At 44.3% G+C, this 21,520-nt stretch overlaps 1 protein-coding gene across 1 annotated transcript in view; it reads right to left on the minus strand.

Annotated features, from left to right (window-relative positions):
- Positions 1-6,577: 6,577 nt before the first annotated feature.
- Positions 6,578-21,520, minus strand: part of SNX33 (sorting nexin 33) — a 173,089-nt gene continuing 158,146 nt past the window's right edge. Inside the window, exon 4 of the mRNA XM_078685084.1 lies at positions 6,578-8,691. Within this exon, the coding sequence (XP_078541210.1) occupies positions 8,438-8,691 (254 nt within the window). The 3' untranslated portion in view covers positions 6,578-8,437. The remainder of the gene's footprint in view (positions 8,692-21,520) is intronic.

Here is a 21,520-nt window from a genome sequence, read left to right on the forward strand (position 1 = left end):
CAGATTAACTTTAGTAAGAGTTGGCAGCAGTTTAGTGGACCACTGCCTATTCCCCCTGAATTTGGAAGAGGCGCTCATAACACGCTCTTTCCAAATTGAGAATCGGTGTCCATTTATCCCATTTTCTCCCATTTGGGGAGAGGAGTTGGCCTAACGGTTTGAATCTGGGGAACTTGGCTCAAGTCTCGGCAATGACACAGCACATCCTGTGATTCTGGGCACATCTCACATAATCTCCCCGTGCCTAACAAAAAAATGAATGTGTCCTCATGTAACGCAACTGGTGCTATGTAAAGCGCTCTGGTACCCAATACCTTCGGGTCAAGTTCGTGCTATATAAAACTCCATAAAAAATCAAATAAAATAAAAATTCAACCAATTTATCGATTCAGAAAAACTTTTCTGTAACACTAAATGTGTTTAGTCTATTCCCCAAACATTGTTGTGATCTCAAACCATCTGATTAGGGGGCGCAAAGGGTTTGCATTAGAAACATTAGTACCTATGACTCGATATTACTTACCTTAGACTGCCACATAATGGGATGTCTTGAATACTTGTTAGCATATGAAGGTACTCTGCCACTTTATAATATCTCATCTTGGGTATATGACGAAACCATTTCTGTAATTGAGACCTATTTGCTGAAAAAACTAGCATTTGTATACCTGTGATGAAATGTAGCTCATGTTATGGCCTTTCATTACCTATTAATGTCTACAGGATCATCTAGTATTAATGATCCATGGTACGCTGAACTCGCTTCTCTGTTCCAAATAACTGCAGGGACATCTGTTTCAGGTCAGAGGTACTGCTGCCTTGCATCTATCTAAAGGAACTGCTGGGACAACTGTAGTGGGCAGTTGTACTGTGGCCTTGTTTTTGTATATAAAAAACCTGTGGACATCTAGTAACAGTCAGTGATACTTTGGCCTTACATATCAAAAACACTGTGTGAAAAGGTCATTGGTACATGAGACTGTTTTAATACATTAATAAATGTATGGCACTGCAACATTGTGTCGATATAATCTTTTTGAAGACATCTGTTCATTGACATTTTACGATCACGGTTTGAAATCCAGGCCACCAACTGATAGTTGTCGTTACTGCAGCCTTTCCATGTAAAAAAAAACATCTGTTTTGCACTGCAAGCAAGGTTTTAAACCTGACACTCGGGTAATTATGTTATTTGGTTTATCATATGCCATAAAACTAATGGTGTCATCAATTTAATTTCTAGAATTTGAGAGCAAGCTGCTGACCACCTACTTCCAGATCATTAATGACACTGTTTACAATCCTGATTTTTTGTGTGGTAGCCCAATGCATTCTGGGAGCTGTAGTATTGATTTACTTCCATTGAACTAAGAAGACTAACAACCTGATATTTGTGATTTGTAAGTGAAACGTCCAGAAAATGGAGACAGCGTCCATAATGACCCAGAGTGAAGAGTTCACCCTATCAGCAGCCCAGATTCTGTTCTCATCGTAAATGAGGACCTTCAGCTATTCAATACTACTTTTCAATAAATGGCTTACTTGATGCTGCCAGCCACCTCCCACCACATTGTGTTGTGCTGCTTCCTGTTCCCAGCAGACACTGAGACTGCACCAGAGACTTCCAGTGCAATCCACACGCTGCTCTCAAGCTATTACCAATAGCATGGGAGCAGCGCAGGGATTGGCCTGATTGGAATACATGGATAGGTAGCCCACACTTGGAGAGGGACATTTCCTGGGAGTAGAGCATGACAGCACCTATGATGTAGAACTATCATCTAGAGACTGAGGTAGGGAGTCTGCAGATAACACCCAGAGATCTTCTAATATGTAATCATCCTGCGTCTGTGCAAGGGGAGGGAGGTTAGGCTACTTTGTCTCTCACTATGACAGCTCATTTTATGATCTACACATTACTTACTATGCTGACCGTATTTATCTTATGCATTTCTCTGCTAATCGTGGCACATATATATTGCATATTACAGAACGTTAGTTAAAATAAATATTTTAAACTTGTTTGTGTCTCTGTCAGATCTTATTGTGGACAAGTACAAGAGTGTGAGCAAAAGGGTGTATCTTGTAACTGCGATTCTGTTCTCACCGTCACGTGTTCTCAGTCTAGTTTAATGCTCACTCAGGCACAGGGAGTATGTACTGTTTCTCCAACTTGGCTGTGCAATAAATCTGGGTTGGAGAAACCTAACAGTGAATGTCTGTTCGGACAGCCTTCTCCACCATTTCAGAGGAGCCGCCACTGGTCTATACCCAAAATTTATAAATTCAATATCTGCGGTTCTACTTATTGGATTGTTGCCCTTCTAGTATAATTACATTTATTAAAATGTAGTTTATATTTCTAAATTGTTTTGGGATTTTTCTTGTGCTGTGTTTTCACTTTATTGTTGTTCGAGTGCTGCAAACATGCTTTACACAGTGCCTCTAAGGTAAGCCTGACTGCTTTGTGCCAAGCTACCAGATGGTAAACGCTGATTAATTTAGTGATTTTTTTGTGGTTCACCATGACAAGGATTGTGGTTGTTGTCTATGAGGGGATTCTACCCCCCTCAAACAATAACCCAAATTCTCACAGCCACCATCAGTTGACAAATTCAATGCCATCAATCACCGAAGAGGTTCAAGAAAGAAAAGATTGAAAACAGACCTTCTCCATATACCTACATTGGATATGGATCAAGATTCCCACTGACATCTGAACTGCTTCAACCCTCCTGCAATGCACGGAGAAATGGAAGACACAACTCTTCAGGGAGCATAACACCACAAGCTCTATAATACATTTATTTATTGCCTACCTTGTAAATAGATGTATTATAGAGCTTCAAGTCTAGTTCAGTGCTCTGTTACTTCTTAGCAAGGTATGCACTATGCAAGTTTTACAACAAATATAATAAGTACATGCGTTATTCTCAACCCAGTGGACGGATAAACAATCTGGAGGTGATGAGGTGAAGGGCATTGTAGTTTAACACATATATAGTGAACATCCACGTTTTTATTTTTCAAAAATAACATGAGAGCCCAATCTCTAAATGGTAGAATTAGACACAGTTTATGAAAATTTAATGAGGATCATGCTGTCATGCAGCAACATTACACTTCCCAATATCCTTTGATCTCCTTGATAATAGACTATTAGGTCTGTATGAAACTGTGATATCACTACAAAAATGTAGGGATGCGAAATTCAAGAAAGCATTGGTCAATATAACAGAAAATTAAAAATCTACTTTAAAAAGAAAAACTAGGCTATAATCATTACCGAAGGTGTGCATGTTTATCACATTTTAGCGAGCTGCATGGTATCTCATTGAATAAAAACAGTTGCTAGTGTAATTTTACAATGTCTCCCTATTTTAGGTTATCTGTTGGCTCTGCTGCAGAACGAAGAAACGATGCCTCTGTGTTCATAAAGCTTCTACACATGCTATCCAGAAAGAGCCACAGAAAAAGAGATCTGTTGTCGATACTAATGGTGAAGTTATAACAATAAACCTTCTAGGTGCTTAGACTGTTGGTAGAGGTTAGAACTTATAGTGCACATGTACTGCACTGTAGCATACAAAGTGGTTGTAGTATTGATGGAGAAGCATCTAGCAGTGTTCTCACACAGTGGACCAAGGGCTTCTGATGCATCAACTGGGCAGGTTGTGAGTGACAGGCTCAGCCTGAATGCTCTTGCATTCCTTTCTCAGTGGACGGGAACAATTGGCTCAATTTGGGGAAACTGTTTAAGACACCTACTCTTTACCTTGCGAAGTCCCTCAGCCACACACCATTTAACATGTATGTCTCACCTCTGGCAAAGCTGATAAAATATTTTGGCTTTGTCCTGACATCCTATGCAGACAACACCCAAATTGTCATTGCGTTTGACTCAGATGAGTTGGGGACTGTATCCAATTTCCAAGATGGCATTCAGGCAGTCAGCTCTTGGATGTCCTCAAATTATCTGAAACTGAATTCAAAGAAGACAGAGGTTCTGAGTTTTGGTCCACTGCCGCCTTTCTGGTTTACTGCCTGGTGGCCCACTGATCTAGGAGCCCTTCCCACACCGGTGAGGGTGGTTAAAAATCTTGGAGTCCTTATAAATGACAAACTGTCCTATCACGATCGAGTAAATACGGTTCCATCTGGTGCTTTCTACACTCTCCAGTTTATCAAGAAGATCTTACCATTCATTCCCGTCACCTTAAAGAAAACAGTAGTGACTTTGTTGGTACTTTTGAAGATTGAGTACTGCAATGGGCTCTCTCTGAATACCCATCAAAGAGTTCTTAATAAACTTCAGACTCTTCAAACGCGGCAGCACGGTTGCTCTTAAATATCCCTGTCTCCAAATTCCTTAGGAAGCTTCACTGGCTGCCTGTCAGGCAGGGGGTACGTTTTAAGGCACTCTGTATCGTATATAAAGTTTAGCATGACCAAGGCCCCAACTTTCTAAAAAAGAGCTCCCCTGGTACACGCCTGCCAGATCTTTACATTCGGTTTCTGTGTTACGTGTGGTGGTGCCCAGTTTTCGGTGACTCACCTGAGGCAGCAGAGCACAACACTGCTAAGCTGTGAAACGACCTCCCTCTCTTTATCAAGGTTCTGCCAAACCTCCTGGCATTTAGGAAATCTCTGAAAACTTGGCTATTCTCCACCAGTTAGCTCTCCGGTTCCTTCTTTGCATCTCAGCTAGCACCATGATGTCTTCGGGCATTCGTGTGCTCAACTAGAATGACTAACATAACATAACACAGTTCAGTACTTCACTTATTGTTTACTTTGTTGGCAGAGACAGGACGTTAGAGGGTTCAGGCAGTGCCTAGAACACATATAATCTCCCAGGTTGTTGCTACAGGTTGATGCTTGTGTTCAGACAACGCCCTAAATATTCATAAGTGTTTAGGTTGTTAGTAGACCTTTTACTTTGTTGTAAACAGACACTGCTCTGTAAATGTAGTGTTCATAATCTTGGCAGATGGTGATGCATTGAAATGTTACCCTCCACATTGCATATTGATTATAACACGGGCAGACATATGACCTTGGAGTATCAACACTCTCCAATGTAAACTGATTGATCATATTGGTAGATTGCAAGCCTTGTCGAGTTTAGACACTGCCTTGCACATTAATAATCAATCTGGTTATTGTCAGAGACCGCTCTATACATTCATGAGTGCAGACTAGTAGTAGAGTTGGTATTTTGTTATGTTATGTTTCATAATGCCTGGTACTTTGGTTGATGCTTAAACTGATGGCAGAGTAAGGAGCTTATATCCATAGCCTTCCCTTTAAACATAGTGTATATGGTGCAAGCAGGAGTTAAGGTCTTTGGTTTTCAGATAGTACCCTGCTTGCTGCAGAGTGATCAAACTATAGTCAGCTATATGGCTTTGCTCAGTACAACTTCAGTGCTCAGATTTTTGTATGGGGTAGAATTTCTTAATATTCTAACACTAGATTGTACACTTCTGAGTGCCTAGATTGTAAGGAAAGATAATATTACAGTCAGAGATGTTTGGCACAGTGGGCTCGGGTCCAGGGACCCGCCTTTCTGGGGCCCCCCTCAGAGAGTCTGGCTCTGATGACCTTGAATAATTCTTAAACAGATTGCTGTTAATAGCATTTTCCTTTAATTTATTTTTAATGTGGGGAATGTGTGAGAGTCTATTACAGACATTTTTCAGACAAATGTTATGTTAATGTTTCATGCAACACCCATAACAAAAGGTTTCTTTTAGATCAAAACAGGACCTCACATATGAGAAATGAGAAAGTGTCACAGAGATTATTTCCAGTAATATTAGTAAGCTGCTGCTGTGTTACAATATTGAAAACACAGGTCACTACCCCTAAATATTAGCTGTAAACACTTTTAGAATTTGGACCAGTGTGCCTGGGCACTGTCAGTGACCTGGACAAAGATGGCATGAAAGAGCTGTAATTGGATCATAAATTCAAAGCTGTTCCAAACAGGGGCCCCCAAAATCCTTAATTACATTATGAGGGCCCTGCAGTGCGTTGTGTGATAGGTATTCAAATTGCTGGGACAGGTAGTATTTTATAGCATTAGCACTGCCCTGCATACTAGTAGGTACTCAGGTTGTAGGCGTTAGTAGGGGTTGTAATATAAGGACAGTGGCCTTTTGAAGGCATTGATAGGATTTCATAGCATCAGGACACTGCGCTGTACCCTGATAGGCGCTCAAGTTATTTGCAGCAAGAAAAAGTATAGTGTTCAGACAGAGCCATGTACCTAGGTATGTGCTGAATTAGTTGCCAGTTAGATCCCTCTGTATAATGTTTCAGAGCTGTAATCCATAGATTGTGCTGTACTAATAAGTGTAGAATACTACTGTTTGTAGAGTGAATTATTCGAAGCACAAAGAACAGAGATGGGCATTTCATAGCGAGGCCCAAACATTAATATTGTGACATGGAAAAATGTATGAATGTAAAAATATCTAGGCGTGGCTCCTTCACAAATCATCCTTATCCTCGACACCAGACTTATTTCCTTTTTCTGGCGAATAATAGAAAAAAACACACAATGACCGCGTGATCATTGGAATGGAATTCTTTTACATCCTTTTATTGGTACCCAAGAATCCTTCTAAAATACAAGCTCCATATAGCAGCACCTCATCAAAATAACTTCTTTTCCTGCCCTGTTCCAAGCAACGTTCATCATGAAGACAGCCTTCTGTAGAACAAGAATACAAAAATAAAAAGTCCACTCATATCCACAGATACAGCATCTTCGAGTGGAAGGCACTGTTTAGCTGCTGGGGTCTCTTGGGAGAAGGGGGTGCTACAGAACCTTTGGGGGATGCAAGGCAAAATATTAAGCGAGTTCTGTAAACTGTACTCAATACCGTCCTTCTTGCCCCAAATGCTGAAGTCCAACCTGTTGCACCTTTGCTTGAGTCCAAGATGTGCGGCACTGTATTATATGCTAGGCTTTTGGTCCATCACAGCTTTGCTGTGTATTTCATTTTGGGACAGGGGCTTATGTTGTCTTTAGTAGAATCCGGATCGCACTCCGTCACTAGTGGGGAAATTGGATTCTCTGCTGGTCCTGTGTGACACATATATTGTCTTTAGGTTATCGCCTTTTTTGCCCTATGAAGATCCTGCTGCAGTACTTTGTGCTGGTCTCCAGTGCCTTCTTTACTACCTCTGTCTTGGTCTCCACTGGCCACTGGCCATTGTGCTTGTTCCTAGTTTCTACACCAGTGCCCCTGTGTAATAGCTAATGCACTTTTCTGCTTTGGGGTGGGCAGGATGAGGCGCAGCATTGAAACAGGAAATGCCACAGATTCTATGAAAGTCCAGTGGCCTTTTGGATGCTACAGTCATTTACTCAAGGGGTGCTAAAAGGCAGAAATCCTCCCACCAAGCTTCAACAACTAAGAGTGGAACATTGCGGAACATGGTGGCAGTCGCTTCTCTCTATGTGGCTTGGGCTGCTTGAGCTGTATCCTCTCAATCAATGCTTTGTTAGACAACTTTTTCCTGCATGCGCGATTCAGCAAAGTGCGGGTGCAAAAAACCAAAAGGAAGGTGGGAAATATTCATCATAAAACCGCCATATTCCCCAAGTAATGTAGTCCACATGTACCCTGGATGCATCTAAAAAAAGAAAGAAATTCAGCCTGAGCTCCAACAGTCTGAGTTGTGGAAAAGGTAAAGAGGCATCCTTTTCCCAAACGGTGTATATGACTTGATCCTTCAGGCAGAGAAAACAGAGAGGGTGGTTCTGCAGGGAAAGAAAATTCCCCATAAGCTTTGAACCTTCTGATGTTTGTAGCCATGATGGATCAGATCCCTCATCTTGTCCAAAGAAGTATGATAAACAATGTCATTCAGTTCCTCCAGTAAGGCTTTTAGGAGCAAGAAGAACAATCAGGGGAACTGCAAGGATGCTCGTCATCTAGTCCAAAAGCACCAGTAATCGTGGATTTTATGAATGAGGAGTCACGTCTTAAAAAGCGATCTGACCTTTCTGTTGCATCAACTAGTGTATAAAGCGGGATCCTCTTGCAAGCTCTCCTTCCCATGTAGCCATATGTATTCTCAGAAGATAAAAGTATCTCTTCTTATCAGAGCAATGCTCCTAGATGGCAAATAATCGCATTTGTAAAGTTAAACTATTTTTGGTGCTACGCTGATAAGAGAGGAAGGGCAGGGCTGGGGTAAAGGACTATTGTGTTATTTGCTGGATGGCAATCCCCAAAGTTTCTTTAGCTTTCTGGGTTGGCTATTTGGCTCCAGGAGCCAGTTTTTGAGCCACAAAATGAAAATCGCCCTAAAATCGCAGTTGAGTCTTATGACGTAACAGCCACCCATCGGCATCCTGGTAATGAGTAGGCCACGAGTAGGTCCAAAATAAACTAAAAAAGATTCCCTAGCACTTGCAACGTTAAAGGTTGTCATACATGCGTAAGGTCTTCTCCAGCTGTTGGCTGACCCGCTGGTAGAAGAGTATCTGCTCCTTCAAGTAGGCTTGCATCATCAGCTTGAAGTCCTCAATGCGCCGCTCATGGAAGTAGTTCATCTCCGCTTGTAGCGCAAAGCCCACTACTCGGCATCGCTTGCGGATACCATCTGCCTCATTTTGATCCATTCGGCCCTCATCGCTCATACGCTGGCTCTCTTTTACCTTTGCGAATGCTCCTAGGGTGACGAGAAGAGAGAAAAAAACAAATAATTAATTAGGTCAATGCTGCCAGCTGAATGTCATCCTCACTCTATTCCCATCTAGAAGACGTTTACATTTAGTTGATAACATGTATCAAACAGAAGTTTAGAAAAACTAATTAAATCAAAACAATTGTGAAGGTTTACAGTCCTCGCTTACAGAAACCAGGATGTGGGTGAAAGGACGGATATTGGTGAGGGGCATATATGTGTGTGCACTGGACTATATCAAGTGCAATGCATATTAAGATTGAGGTATATGGGAGAAGTAAGCATGCATGTTTTATAGCATAATATGAAGACTGACAGGTTCGACTAAGATTTCTGGACAGAAACCTGAGGTGTAGTGCATGAGGTGCATAAGCAGAGCGGTTTGTGGCAACCCTGATCTCTGAAAGGAAGTGGTTTACCACAGGTCATTCTGGCATCGCTCCTGGTGTAAACACATAATTTATATCATGATAGAAGTGCACAATAAGCATTACAGTACATTAGATAAAGGTGACACAGTCGGGGGGCTAACTGACGGTGAATGAGAGGGATCATTCAGTAATTCTGTGTTACAGTGCCTAGGCTCCCACAGTCTTTCAGGCTACTACTCAAGCTTTGGGGTGTCCAGTAGGACTCAGCACCGAACAGGATCAAACCCTCAGAGTGACAGCTACTCCCATATGATGGATTTCCTAGTAGCAAGCACAGGGGGGCATATTTACATGAAAATGGAGCAGGGCGGTAACGCAAGCAATTTTGTTGCGCCGAGCGGAGTCATTTTTAAAATGCAGGGATGCAGCCATATTAACAAGAATACAGCCCTTCACTGTGCTCACGCCTGCACCGGTGCTAAAAAAAAAAGCTGCCTAGCGCCAATGCAGGCACTCTTGCTCCATGGTGCAAGAGTGCCTGCGTTGCAGGAATCATTGTTGTCGTGCAAGAAGGGACACCTTCCTGCACAAAAACAATCATTATTGGCTTTTTGCTACTTTTATGGTTGCTGCAAAATGCCCTTGCAGGCGGGTGCAGTGAATGGCTGTAACTGCCTGCAAGGGGATGTTTGGAAGGCCCCTTAACCCTCCACCTGCTGGCTGCAATCAGGGGGCACACTGACAATGTGCCACTTTTTTATAGCCCACTTTCAGTAGATCTCCTGACCGCTTCTTTGCCTTTGTGTCTATGACCATAATACAGCACAAGCACAGAAGTAAAGAAATTCCTCATTTGCATGTGGCCAGGCAAATGGGGAATGCCCTTTTGGGATAGCCCTGGTGCTACATGTGCACCAGCGCTATCTGTATTACAGAAGGGGCCGCAGAAGCATCTGCCATGAAGTGACGAAAACTGTTACATGTATTTGGAAAACTGATACATCACTTGAAGTTACATAACTAGATTTCTTTAACTGCCTTAGAAAACAGAACTAATTTGTAGCGACTTTGTGCTGAAAATGCAACATTGTTTCACCATGTGTTCAAATGAGGCTGAACTCTTAAAATCCATGGGGAGGGACATTCTTGCTCGACATCCCATGAAAGGCCTGGAATACTTCAAATAAGCGCCTTTTCAAAACGTACAGCTTTGTCACCTGTAAATTTGAAATGCAAAATGTGCACAATTTTAACCCCTAAATTCCACCCGAAGCAAAGGGGCTAACTCACTATGTGCTATTTGAGGCAACTGTTAACCTACCACCTCTCCAAAGTTTTCTTGCTGCCATTAGCATGGATCAGGGTGGACCGGGACAGAAAATAGGTGTCGGGCACTAAAATATACGTGGCTCCTCTTAGTGAATTGGAAAGGTAAAAAAAGTGTCGATTATGGGCCGTTTTGAACTTGTAAAGACACGCTGTGTAAATGTTTTGCAAGCTATGGAAGCCTGCGTGGATTTGAGCTTGCTGCAGGCAATGGTTGTTTCATTATCAGGAAAATCAACTGCACAAAAACAGCCCAGCAGGTCCCAAAAACACACAAAAAACGGCACACATACTCGCCTATCAAACCAGCCCATCGGACACCTCCTGACTGCCCCTTGGGCCAGTCCGGCCCTTGCGTGGATAACATTAGTTTTGGAAGAGCAGAAAGGCCTGCAGGTAGGACTGAGGTGCACTGACAAAGGTGTGTGTGTGGACAACGCACGGATTGAAAGTGCGCAGGCGTTGCAGGTCAGAACTACTTTGCATTGGAAGGTCGGCCTGCTCTCAGATGCTTCCGCAGGGCTGTGTCAACAGTGCACCTCCTGGACGCGGTTACAGCGGGAGAAGGGCACATCCTGTCATGAGGTACTGCTTCCACCATGAAACCACGGCAGAGGATTATTTTACAATCCGAAGTTAATGATTCAGCTTAACATAACTCTAGCCAGCTGTTAAAAGGTGGAAGTGTGAAGGGCGGGGAATGGGCACGAATTCAGATCTCTAGTCTACACGTTTAGGCTCCTCCTCAGTGCGTTACCACAGGTGGCCAGCAGGGGGTGATAGCCTCTCAGCCTCGTCCTCAGCTCACCTCTGGCCGAACTGTGGATTTTCTTTCTTGCACAGCAGGGACAGCTGGTGCCATTTCGTGACGGTTGTCTCTGGCCTTCTTTCTGCTGGCAGAAAAGAGCTAGGAGGCCGAGCTAGAACATCTGGGCATGGAAAGGATGTTTGGGTAGGGTGTGGAAAATAGACCACTGTCTGTTGCAGGTCTGCAGGAAGACTGCCACTGCAAAACCGGAAAACATCACAAGCACCACGAGTGAGCTCCTGCAGAGCTCATTAGGGATGGGCGACTGCTAGTCTCAGACCACCTTAGAATGTTGTAAAAATATTGAGGGTTTTTTGTACATTTTATATTTTAACACAGAAACGCGTTTCCAACATTTGGTTTTCTAGCCCTCTATTGTCCATTTCATTGCACATATCCAGAAAATGTTAAGTGCTCATTAGGGTATTAATTTGCCATACATTCACAACGTGGACTGTGGAGCATGAAGCTTTTTAACACACTTTTGGAAAAGTCAACCACCACAGCACTGCACAAACAGCAGAGTGAACCAGCTGCTAGGGTGTTAGGGCTGTTAAAAAATCTGGATTAAGAGTACTTTTCGAATATGGAAGCTGTCATTTGTAAAAGAACACAAAGCCAACGAACCTTAACACACACCCGACTTGAAGCCCCAAAGAACCAATGATATATTTCTTTATTCTATTTTTGACGCTTTTGTAGAGCAACCCTCATCAGTCATGACAACACAATGTTTTATAAGTCACAATGAGACATTGTGCATGTATAATAAAGATCAGATAGAGTAATACGAAGAACATACAAATATTTACATAATTATAAAAACAGTAAGAAGCTTTCCACATAGTCTAGTACAAGGGAGTAAAAATATATTAACATACCATAAGAGGAGGATTTGCACAGCTTGTTTTTTCCTATTAATCTAATAACCATTGTGACCAAGATCTTCTTCATAAATTCACTCTTTAATACTCTTAGGAAAATTCTCTTGTCGCTGTTCATTGCAATATCTAGTAAAAGCTTGTTCATACCCACTTAAGAACAACCATCTAGTAGGGGCCTTTATCATTGGCAAAAGATGTACCCTTTAATGACAGTTTGCACCATCTCTGGAACTGACCCCCAGCAAAGGTGATTAACATCTGAAATCACCAGGACTTTAGGAAGGCAGTAAAGAGTCAGCTATTACCCACAGGTGACACTCAACCACAAGGCAGCGTCTGACCTTATCCACTACATGAAGTAAAATCAGTCACCATGCACACTCACCCAGCAAGTCTCACATAAGCCTCTTTACAGCCACCACCCTTTTCAACCGTGTGATCCAAAAGGGGGCTCTCGATTATTGATTAAACAGCTACACCATGTTTCTCATTTATCCAGTATTTCATGGCCCTCATGATGCATAGTCACGCAGTACTCCAATTTTCATTGCCTTCCTTCTGGTCCATGGTTGAAAGGTGCTATCTGTAGTCTGGCCTATGCACAGCGAAAGTTGGGTGCAGTGTGTCTGGACTGCATATGGAGTAGGAGAATTATGAAGCCTTTCAGTAGGACATTGGAATGTTGAGTATTCCATTATGGAATGTTGAGCACTTCATTGTAGACAATGGAGTGCTACGGGCTTTTAATGGCCAGTAAAAGCACAGAGAGCAACATTCCAACGTTTTTGTTGCTGGAACAAAGGCCTCTCGAAACCTGAGGAGATTTAACGCCTTAACCGATGCGGCAATTCCGCCGCGGTGCGGGCGTTCTAATGAGTGGGCGGGGCTGCGACGGCCGTTGGCCGTTTGCAGCACTAGGGAGGGAGTGCTGCCGTCGGGAGCAGGGAAGGGGTTAAACCCCCTCGGGCTCCGTGAGGCCTTTGTTTTTACAAATTAGAACAGCGGGTTCTACTGGCAATTAAAGGCTCCAACTCGGGCCTTTAACACGGGACCGGGCCTTTAACACGGGACCAGGCCTTTAATGGCAAGAAGAGCCCACTACTTCTGGCTCTAAGGCTGTAGTAGAGGATAAGCTTGAGACTGCGCAGAGAGGAATAAAAGATTCAAGCTCACATGCAGCATTTACTGTTTTTGCATTGAGTTTCTTACAAAAAGGATTGCCAGTCATAGTCTCAATCAAAAAGGTTTAAATCACTATATTGACAGCTGTACCCCCCTGTCAAGTTCAGACCCATCCAGGTGTGCTGTGGGCTTGACTAGGTCACTGAGAAACAACCTAGCAGGATTTAGATCCAAAGCAAGGTGTGGCAGTACCAAGCTTCCGTTGTTGCTTGTCGGTCACTTGTCTTCTGTCACTAGATCCCTTGTTGTCATGCCAGGTCTAGAATCTATAGGATCTTTTAGAGATTGAATTGCGACTTGGGCAGGACCGGATCTAAGGAAGTGCAACCTATTCTACAGCATCAGGTGCTGACTTCGGAGGGGGAGGGGCGCCGTGTTTCCAAAATATATTGTGGATGTAAAAGCACCTGCTGCAGCTTTTTGGCCTCCAGCAATTTCCAAGCAACAGTAAAAATGTCAAGATAACTATGATGATTCATGGGTCTACTGGAGAGAGATTGGAGTTTTGTCTAGTGAAAGTTTTGATTCCTCATAAGGTAGCGCAGAGGATTAAAATGCCGGATGTAAAGAACATGCACAATGAAAATCACAGAAGTACCTATAATTTAAATAGTTCAGTGGGTTACTACTTTTGTCACAGAGATCAATGTGTTGCTTGCAGTCTATAAGTTAAGATTCTAATATAGAATAACTACCTGTTAGAACCCGGGATCTCTGGTTGGCAAAGGTAAGTACCTTGGCCCAAGTAGGGACCCCTAGCTCCGGTCAGGGCGACGGAATAACCCTCTGAGATAACCCCTGCTCACCCTCTAGGTAGCATGGCGCGAGCAGTCTAGGCTAAACTCGGAGGCAATGTGGATAACATTTGCACTTAACACAACAGTAATTCCCAATCCACCACAAACTGAGACCACACAGGTACTTATATTTTATAAAAATATATAACTTTATCTAGTTTCAGCCATGTAAATCAAGCAGTTGCACGATTATTACTTCTTCAGGTAAAGGTTACACTTAATTCTTAAGGGTTGCACCTATTAATAGGAAGTTCTTTATCACATCAGTCTCAAGTCTCTAGTCTCTTTAATCAGTAGGTAAGAAAATATGGCCACTGATTTATAATTGGGATGCTCTCAAAACGAGCCAAGGAAACAATTCCAGCGTATGGACTATGCCAGAGAATCAGCCCCTCAAGCACTGGACCTCAAGCGCTGCAGATGCGCCTCACCGCGCGGCCCAGGGACTCTCTCTTCTGCCCCGGGACAGCCTCACTCGTTCTCAGGCTCCGGGCGCACCTCGCCCGGCAGATCTCTCTCGTCCCCGCCCCGGCCGGTCCCCTTTCCCCTCCCGCCCGCTCTCGACAATCCAACGAGCGGCGGGGGAGGAGGTGAGGCTCACCTTGTGTGGGACGGCAGGCCAGGGGGACGGGACGCTTTTCGAATCCCTCGGCGGGGTCAGCTCACCTTTTCCCGGGCCTAGCGGTGATCACGGCAATTCTTCGGCACCTCCCGCAGCTTCAGCGGAGGCAGCCAATCCTGTCGCGGCCCTCTAGTCGAGCCCCTCTGAGCGCGAGGCCGCCAACCAATGGCAGCGCGGCCTCGCCGATGACGCTCCGCAGGCTCAGCCAATCACGGCACACCACAGCTGATGACGCTGCGCCGCGCGGGCCAATCCCGTCGCGGCGTTAGTGAGGGGACTCGGCTCCCTCAGCCAATGGGGTCGCGGCGGCTTCGTTCTTCGCCGCGGCAGCTCCTGGACCTCGGAGCAGATTGCGGGGGGGTTTCCTGGCCCCGGGCCGCGGTGGTGATTTGGCGGCAAAGGGTTTCCAAGGGCGCTGGTCTCGACTAGACCCCCCTCTCGACCTTGCCACCACCTGGGAGCGGATTTCACGAGGGGAGGCTCCACAAGCCTCCGACCCTCACGGTTAATGTGCCGATGAGCACACCGATCCCATCCTCACGCTCCGCAGTCCAGCACCACGCGTCTCGGGTCCCAACAGCACGATTTTGCAGCTGTTTTCTGGGATAGCTTTAGGAACCTTTAGCCCTGGGTTCCCAACAGGAGGCCAGCTCTTCTCAGGCCCTTGGAGATTCAGTTGTAGACACAGCACACAGCAGAGTCTTGGCAGTTTCAAGTAGGCAGGGTCACAGCACACAGCAAAGTCCCTTTCTTCTCCTTAGCTTCCAGTTGGACAGTAGAACAAGTCAGCCCTTAGAGCACACAGCAAGGCAGTCTTCCTTCAGTTCTCTAGCTGTCCTCCTTCCAGCGAAGGTTCCTTCTTGCTTGCAGAATTTCAGAATCTAAACTTCTGTAGTCAGGGGTCCTTTCCTTATACCCCTCAATGTCTTTGAAGTCTTTGTGCATGGAGGCCCTGGGTCCAGTCTAAACCAGTTCTGGGGGTTGCGGAGCACTGACTTGTCTCTGGTTTTCTTCTTCCTGTCAGCTTCAGGGCCAGGGGTGTCAGTTGACCACCAGGAGAGAGCTAACGTGGGGGAGGTAGGCAGGCGCAGCTCAGCACTTATCAGGCATTCCTTCCTCCCTCCTCCCAGGCAGGCAGATGTGCCCTTTCATCCCCGGGATGGCTCCGACCCTCTCCTCTGGGGCTCTGCAGCCCCTCCCTGTCACATCCAGACCAGGCAGGCATTCCACAAACCCAGGCACACAGAAAGGTTTAGACAAGAGAACAGCCACTTTCTAAAAGTGCTATTCTCCAACACAGGATTTAAAAACACCCTTCACTAAAAGATGTGTCATTAAATTCTGAGTCCAGGGATATCTTTCACTTATGTCCCATCTTGTTCCTAGGGGAAGATAGGCTGGTATCACATGGGCCCAGCCTCCTCCATGTTACTCTATGGAGCAAGATAGCCTTACAGCAGTGAGCACATAAAATGGCTGCAGCCCACTACCAGAGCATAGTACCTGCACTAGCACATGCTCTACCTTATCCATACACTGCACCCTGCCCAGGGGGGTACCTTGAGCCTTCCATAGGGGTGACTGATGTGCACAGACAGGGAAGGTTTAGGCCTAGCCAGTGGGGACACTGGCCAGGCTGACATGGCAGTCACTGGCTGCACACAGGCCCTGCGCTGGCAGGCCTGAGTCACCATTTTAAAGCTACTCATGTGGGTGGCGCAATATGCGCTGCAGGCCCACTGGTAGCATTTGTCATCACCAGCCCTGGCACACACAGTGCCCTTTACTAGGGACTTCGTGGTGATACAAATATGCCAATCAGGTATACTCAACCAATATCACAATTTACAGAAGGAGCACTTACATTCTGACACTGATCAGCAGTGGCAGAGTGTCCAAAGCATCTAAATCAGCAAAAACGAAATCCAGCACAGCATCAACACACATGAGTCAGAGGCAAAATATGGGGGAAGAATCACGCCAAAAGGTGTCAGGTCTAACACTACCCATTAACTGTCATCAAAGAGACTGACCGCCCACCACACACTATTCCAAACTGCAATTGTTGCCTAGTACACCCTTCTTCCCACCCTCCCACCCTCCTCCCCACATCCCCCAGCCTTTAATAATCCTAGAATCCAAACCTGCCTCACCGAATCTTGGTCCATACACAATGCCGGAAACTTTATCGTTAAACTGCGCGGGCTATGCGTCCTTGCCCAAAACGTGTTTAGAGCTGGGTCCCATGGCTGTTATCAACCAGTGCCGAACAGATGATATATCACATGTGCAGAGATCTTGACGGTTTGTGATGGTTATAGCCAGCCGGTTGAACTTGTTTCGCACGATGTTTGTTGATTATGTAAAGCTCAACCAATGTCTCCTGTAGTAACAACCACCATTGTTTATAGTATATCGACCAGCAGGGAACATGTACGCTGCTGTTGATTCCATTCTCATACCGTAATGGTTGCAATACTGACTATACTACTTTAAAAAGCAATAAAAATTGGTTTGAAAATAAAAAAAATGTCATCAAAGAGGTGCATGCAGACTAAAAGGTATAGGTTAGAACGTTATGTTTTCTTACCCAGTCTTTTATCCAACCATGGTGTTACGTTATAAATCCAGAGTTTGTGCTTCTCCAGATCATGCACTTTCTAACTATACTGCCTCCCAGTATGGATGACATGTGACTCCTACTCCTTCTAGTCCTCTGTCTTATGCAGGGACACTGGAATTATGCGATTGTGCGGCCGTGGTGATTTCCGATTAATTGTAGATTTGCTGCATTTGCCACTTAATCCATCAGAATAATCTGCAGATCTTAACCCCAAAAGAATTTCTAGCTCAAACGGTTCAAAAGTTACTAAAAACGCAGCAACTTGAGTTGCTTCATAGTGCTAGGCCCTTTCCAAAAGTTGAATGGTCACCTTTCTGTAGGTACTTGCTATATTTAAGTGTTAAACTGGCCCTAATGAGGTTCAATTTATGCCCAGACAGTGTTAAAAAGTTTAAAAATGGCAAAATAATGAAGTAATTCTTTTGCAAAATATGCCACATAATTTGCCTATTTCTTGCTGTATAATTTACTCAACCCTGCAGCATAATTTGGCTCTCTCGTGCGCATACTTCCAGTGGCTCTGGTCTTATGTAAAAATTCCCATACACTGAATCACACAAGTACAATTCATTAGCTCTATGTAATGTACGTATGATGTTTACTGCTCAGAAACCCTACACTGGCATGAGTGGCGCTATAAAACAAAAGAAGTGCATGTGAGAGAGTGATTATAGAGGCTTGAAGAGCACTGTTAAAGAGTGGTAGGGAGGGAATCCATAGCAAAGGCGGTCATAGGAAAGCGGCAACAAACATTGGCGTAAAGGCGGCCATGAATTTTGGGAAGAGTCAAGTAGGTTTTGCTTCTCAGAATTTTAAGTGGTAGCAGATTGTCTTAAATTTCGAGAGTGTAGTCCTCCAGAAGAGCTTCCTGTCAGAGGAAGAATGTTTAGCAGTGATGCCATCTCCGGTTCCTCCAAATATTGTGAGTTTGAATTGGACTTGGATTGTAGAAAGATGGGACCTGTGCTAGGTATAACTCTGTGGGCGATACAAGGAGCTGTAAAGGAAATGTGCTTTGTAACAGGACCAGTGCTGGGCTTTCAGTGCAGGAGAGATGTGGTCACAATTGTTCCTGCTGAGAACCTGTCTGGCAAAGGCATTCTGGATTTGCTGAATTTCATAGAATAGACGCTTTGTGAGCCCAATTTAAAACCCAGTGGCATTGTCTAAATATGACAGTACTGGAGTTATTGAGGGCTGGGCTGTAGTCAAGGTGTTGGTCTTATAATCTCAAAGCTGTATTTTGTTATACCTTGTAGGCCTGAGTTTCGAGTGAGAGTTTAAAGCCCATAATCCCATAAGTGTTCTTTACTTCTGTTGATATGGCGGGAGGAGATTCAGCTTCAAAACGCCAGGCTGTGGTTGGGGTATGGCTTTCCCATTTTCCACAAGTTAAAATCTCAGTTTTAGAGGAATTTATATTCGGACGATTTTGTAATATTCCCTTGTTTTACTACCTGTAGACATTCAGTAAATCCAGATAACTAGGGTGTAAAAAGCTTCTCCAGTTTATAGATAATGAAGGTGTCGTCGGAGTAGGTGTAAGTTACGTTTAAAGGAGTTGGTATTCTCTGGAGCGGGAGTCGGATAGACATTGAGGTGGGGCATCTGTGGTGTCCTGGGGGAATGGCAGTAGTGACACTATTTGCATTTTATCTGTGAGGTAGGAACTGAGCCATTTTCAGTCTTTAAGTAGAAGCTGGTGGTGCATTATGTTGAAAGCTGCTGAGGGTTTAGAAGTGTAGAAGCTTCTTTGGAGTATCTTCTAATATAGGGTCATCCCATATTGCAAGAAACGCCGATTCCATGACTTTTCAAGGTCGGAACCAGTCTGCTTGCCAGAGACAATGCTGTTTTGTTAAGCACACCTGAGATCTGAATGACTGGTTCTTTTACCCAGAAGTAAGCTGTTTGTTATAGGGCCCCATTGGTTTGGAATAAAACAAAAGGTTGATGGGTGAATTGCTTGAATTTCAGCAACTGTTAACAATCTGGGCCTGTATTCCAGTCCACTGTTCTTTGCTACTAAGAGGACATATGCAAATTAACCTTGGCCCGGCTCCAATAAGGTAACGTCTAGTCTGAACTGCCATCCCTGACCCCCCCAAATGGGAACACAAACAACCACAGACCGGTTTTAGCCTATTTAGTCCTTATCTGCGAGACATAACTTGATTTCTGCTGTACAGTGAGCATGGGACCCACGTCACACTTAGAGTCTTGCAGAGAGGGAAAGAAAATGGTCAGGTTGGAATGCTTGGATTAATCTTACCGGTCATTTGCTAATCACCATTGGTCCTGCTGTGGTAGGTACAGTCCAGATGAACTGCCAGGTTGGGTTTCCTCTAGATGAGAAAAGAAGCAAACCCCAGGACATTTTTGGCCTACGTAGCACTCATCACTGACTCATACCATGATTCCTATTCAATCTGTGTGACCACAGTTGGTGATAGGTGATTGCTTCAAGATTACAGATCAGCCTACAGTCTGACAACAAGGATATAGGATATTTACATCATGATAGTGATAGAGCAAGCTTCGCTTCGCGACTTGCTCGAGTCATGAACCTCGCCCGTGTGTAATCAATTAATAAAATTTGTACGTCTTACTAATCTTTTATTTTTATATTCGAACGAAGTAGAGGAAGCTTGCGTACGTGTATTTCTAATACAACTAATCCGTGTTCCTAAACATGGCCGCCGCTTGGCAAATGGCTTCTGCGCATGCGTCAGTCACACTCACGTGACCTGACGTAGTTATAAGTTTGGTGGGAAAGGGTGCGCATGCGTAATACACAGCTTTCGTGAATAACGTGGTGATGCTCTTGTGAGTGTGTATATGTTGCTAACATTTAAACTGCATAGTATATTTTTATAATGATAGGTTTACAGTACAAAACCAATGATGTGTTTTTCATACCGTCACTTCTATGTTTTAATTTGTTTTCTCTTACTTTTCATGTATCCTCGACTCGGAGGGGTGCTGGGCTGGGGAGTCCATCTTGGAGGGTATTTCTGCGCAGAATCACTAGAAGTTGCCATGGCATTGAACTCAGGCCAAAGAAGGTTGATGCCAGAGCCACCCTGGGAAAGAGCACCTTCACCCAGCAGAAGCGTCATGATTATGTTCTATTGTATCGAAATGTATTCTTTTCATTGTATTCTGTGCGGCTTTCTCATGGGAACCCCAATCTTGCTAGGCGGTGCCCAGAGATGTAAATTAGGCCTACAAATAGTCTATTCTGATTGGTGTGTTACCCAAACCCTACTTTAGGACCAATCCAAATTGAGGGATTCTGACACTTTGCAACATTGGGGGGTGGTACACCGTCCCAAAACAGTATATCTACCCTGGGTTCACCTAGGGAAATTGTCCGACTTGTCTGGTTTAGCTGACCTGTCACTGACCCAACGCACTCAATAGGTGACTGAAGATACAGAGAGCTGCGGAGCACTCTGTCCGAAATTTGACCATAGACTAAGGTTTTACTAAACCTTAAAGTGCTGGCGGAGCACTTTGCTGGGAGTTCGCTGACCCAATCGGGGTCGTGATCGATAGCTGCAGAGAGGGTGGAGCGCAGGCGTTGCTTCCGAACTGCGGGTGCCGGTCCTGTCCTGAGGGTCCTGTCCTGATCCTAATCTGGTCTTCCTGTCCTGTCCTGGGTGTCCATTCTGCACCTGCTGTCCATTGAGGGGTATCCTTCCTTGAGGGGTTCCTGTCCTTAACTGACCCGTGGCCAGGGTTTGGTTTCCACACCAGTCTAGGTAAATATTGCTCTGAATCTCCTGAAACTGCACCTTTCTATTTTTCTGTCTTTTGCTTTAATAAAGACATACCTTTGCATATGTTAATTTTCCATGCTTTCTCCCGCAACCATTGAATCATAAAGTTATTTGCATTTATGTCATAATGTGTTCCTATGTTACCCTACCTGTTAGAAATTATATTTTGCATTGCAGTTTGTCATTTCCTGATATGGTCTAGAACCTCCTTACTTAAACTGTCTAAAGAACTTTTGCCTTAAAGCATAGCGTGTCTCTCTCCATAGACTCTCCTATAGTTATATAAATGTCCCGAACTCCTGTCTCATTCCCTTGAAGAAATTCTAGAATACTAGTACTAATCAAAGCCTATCCCATCTTTAGTGATTCATCTTAAACGTTCTAATTCCTGATCCTTCATTTAAAGAGTGACCTGGTTC

This window comes from Lissotriton helveticus, chromosome 3_2, assembly GCF_964261635.1.
Source record: "Lissotriton helveticus chromosome 3_2, aLisHel1.1, whole genome shotgun sequence".
NCBI lineage: Eukaryota > Metazoa > Chordata > Amphibia > Caudata > Salamandridae > Lissotriton > Lissotriton helveticus.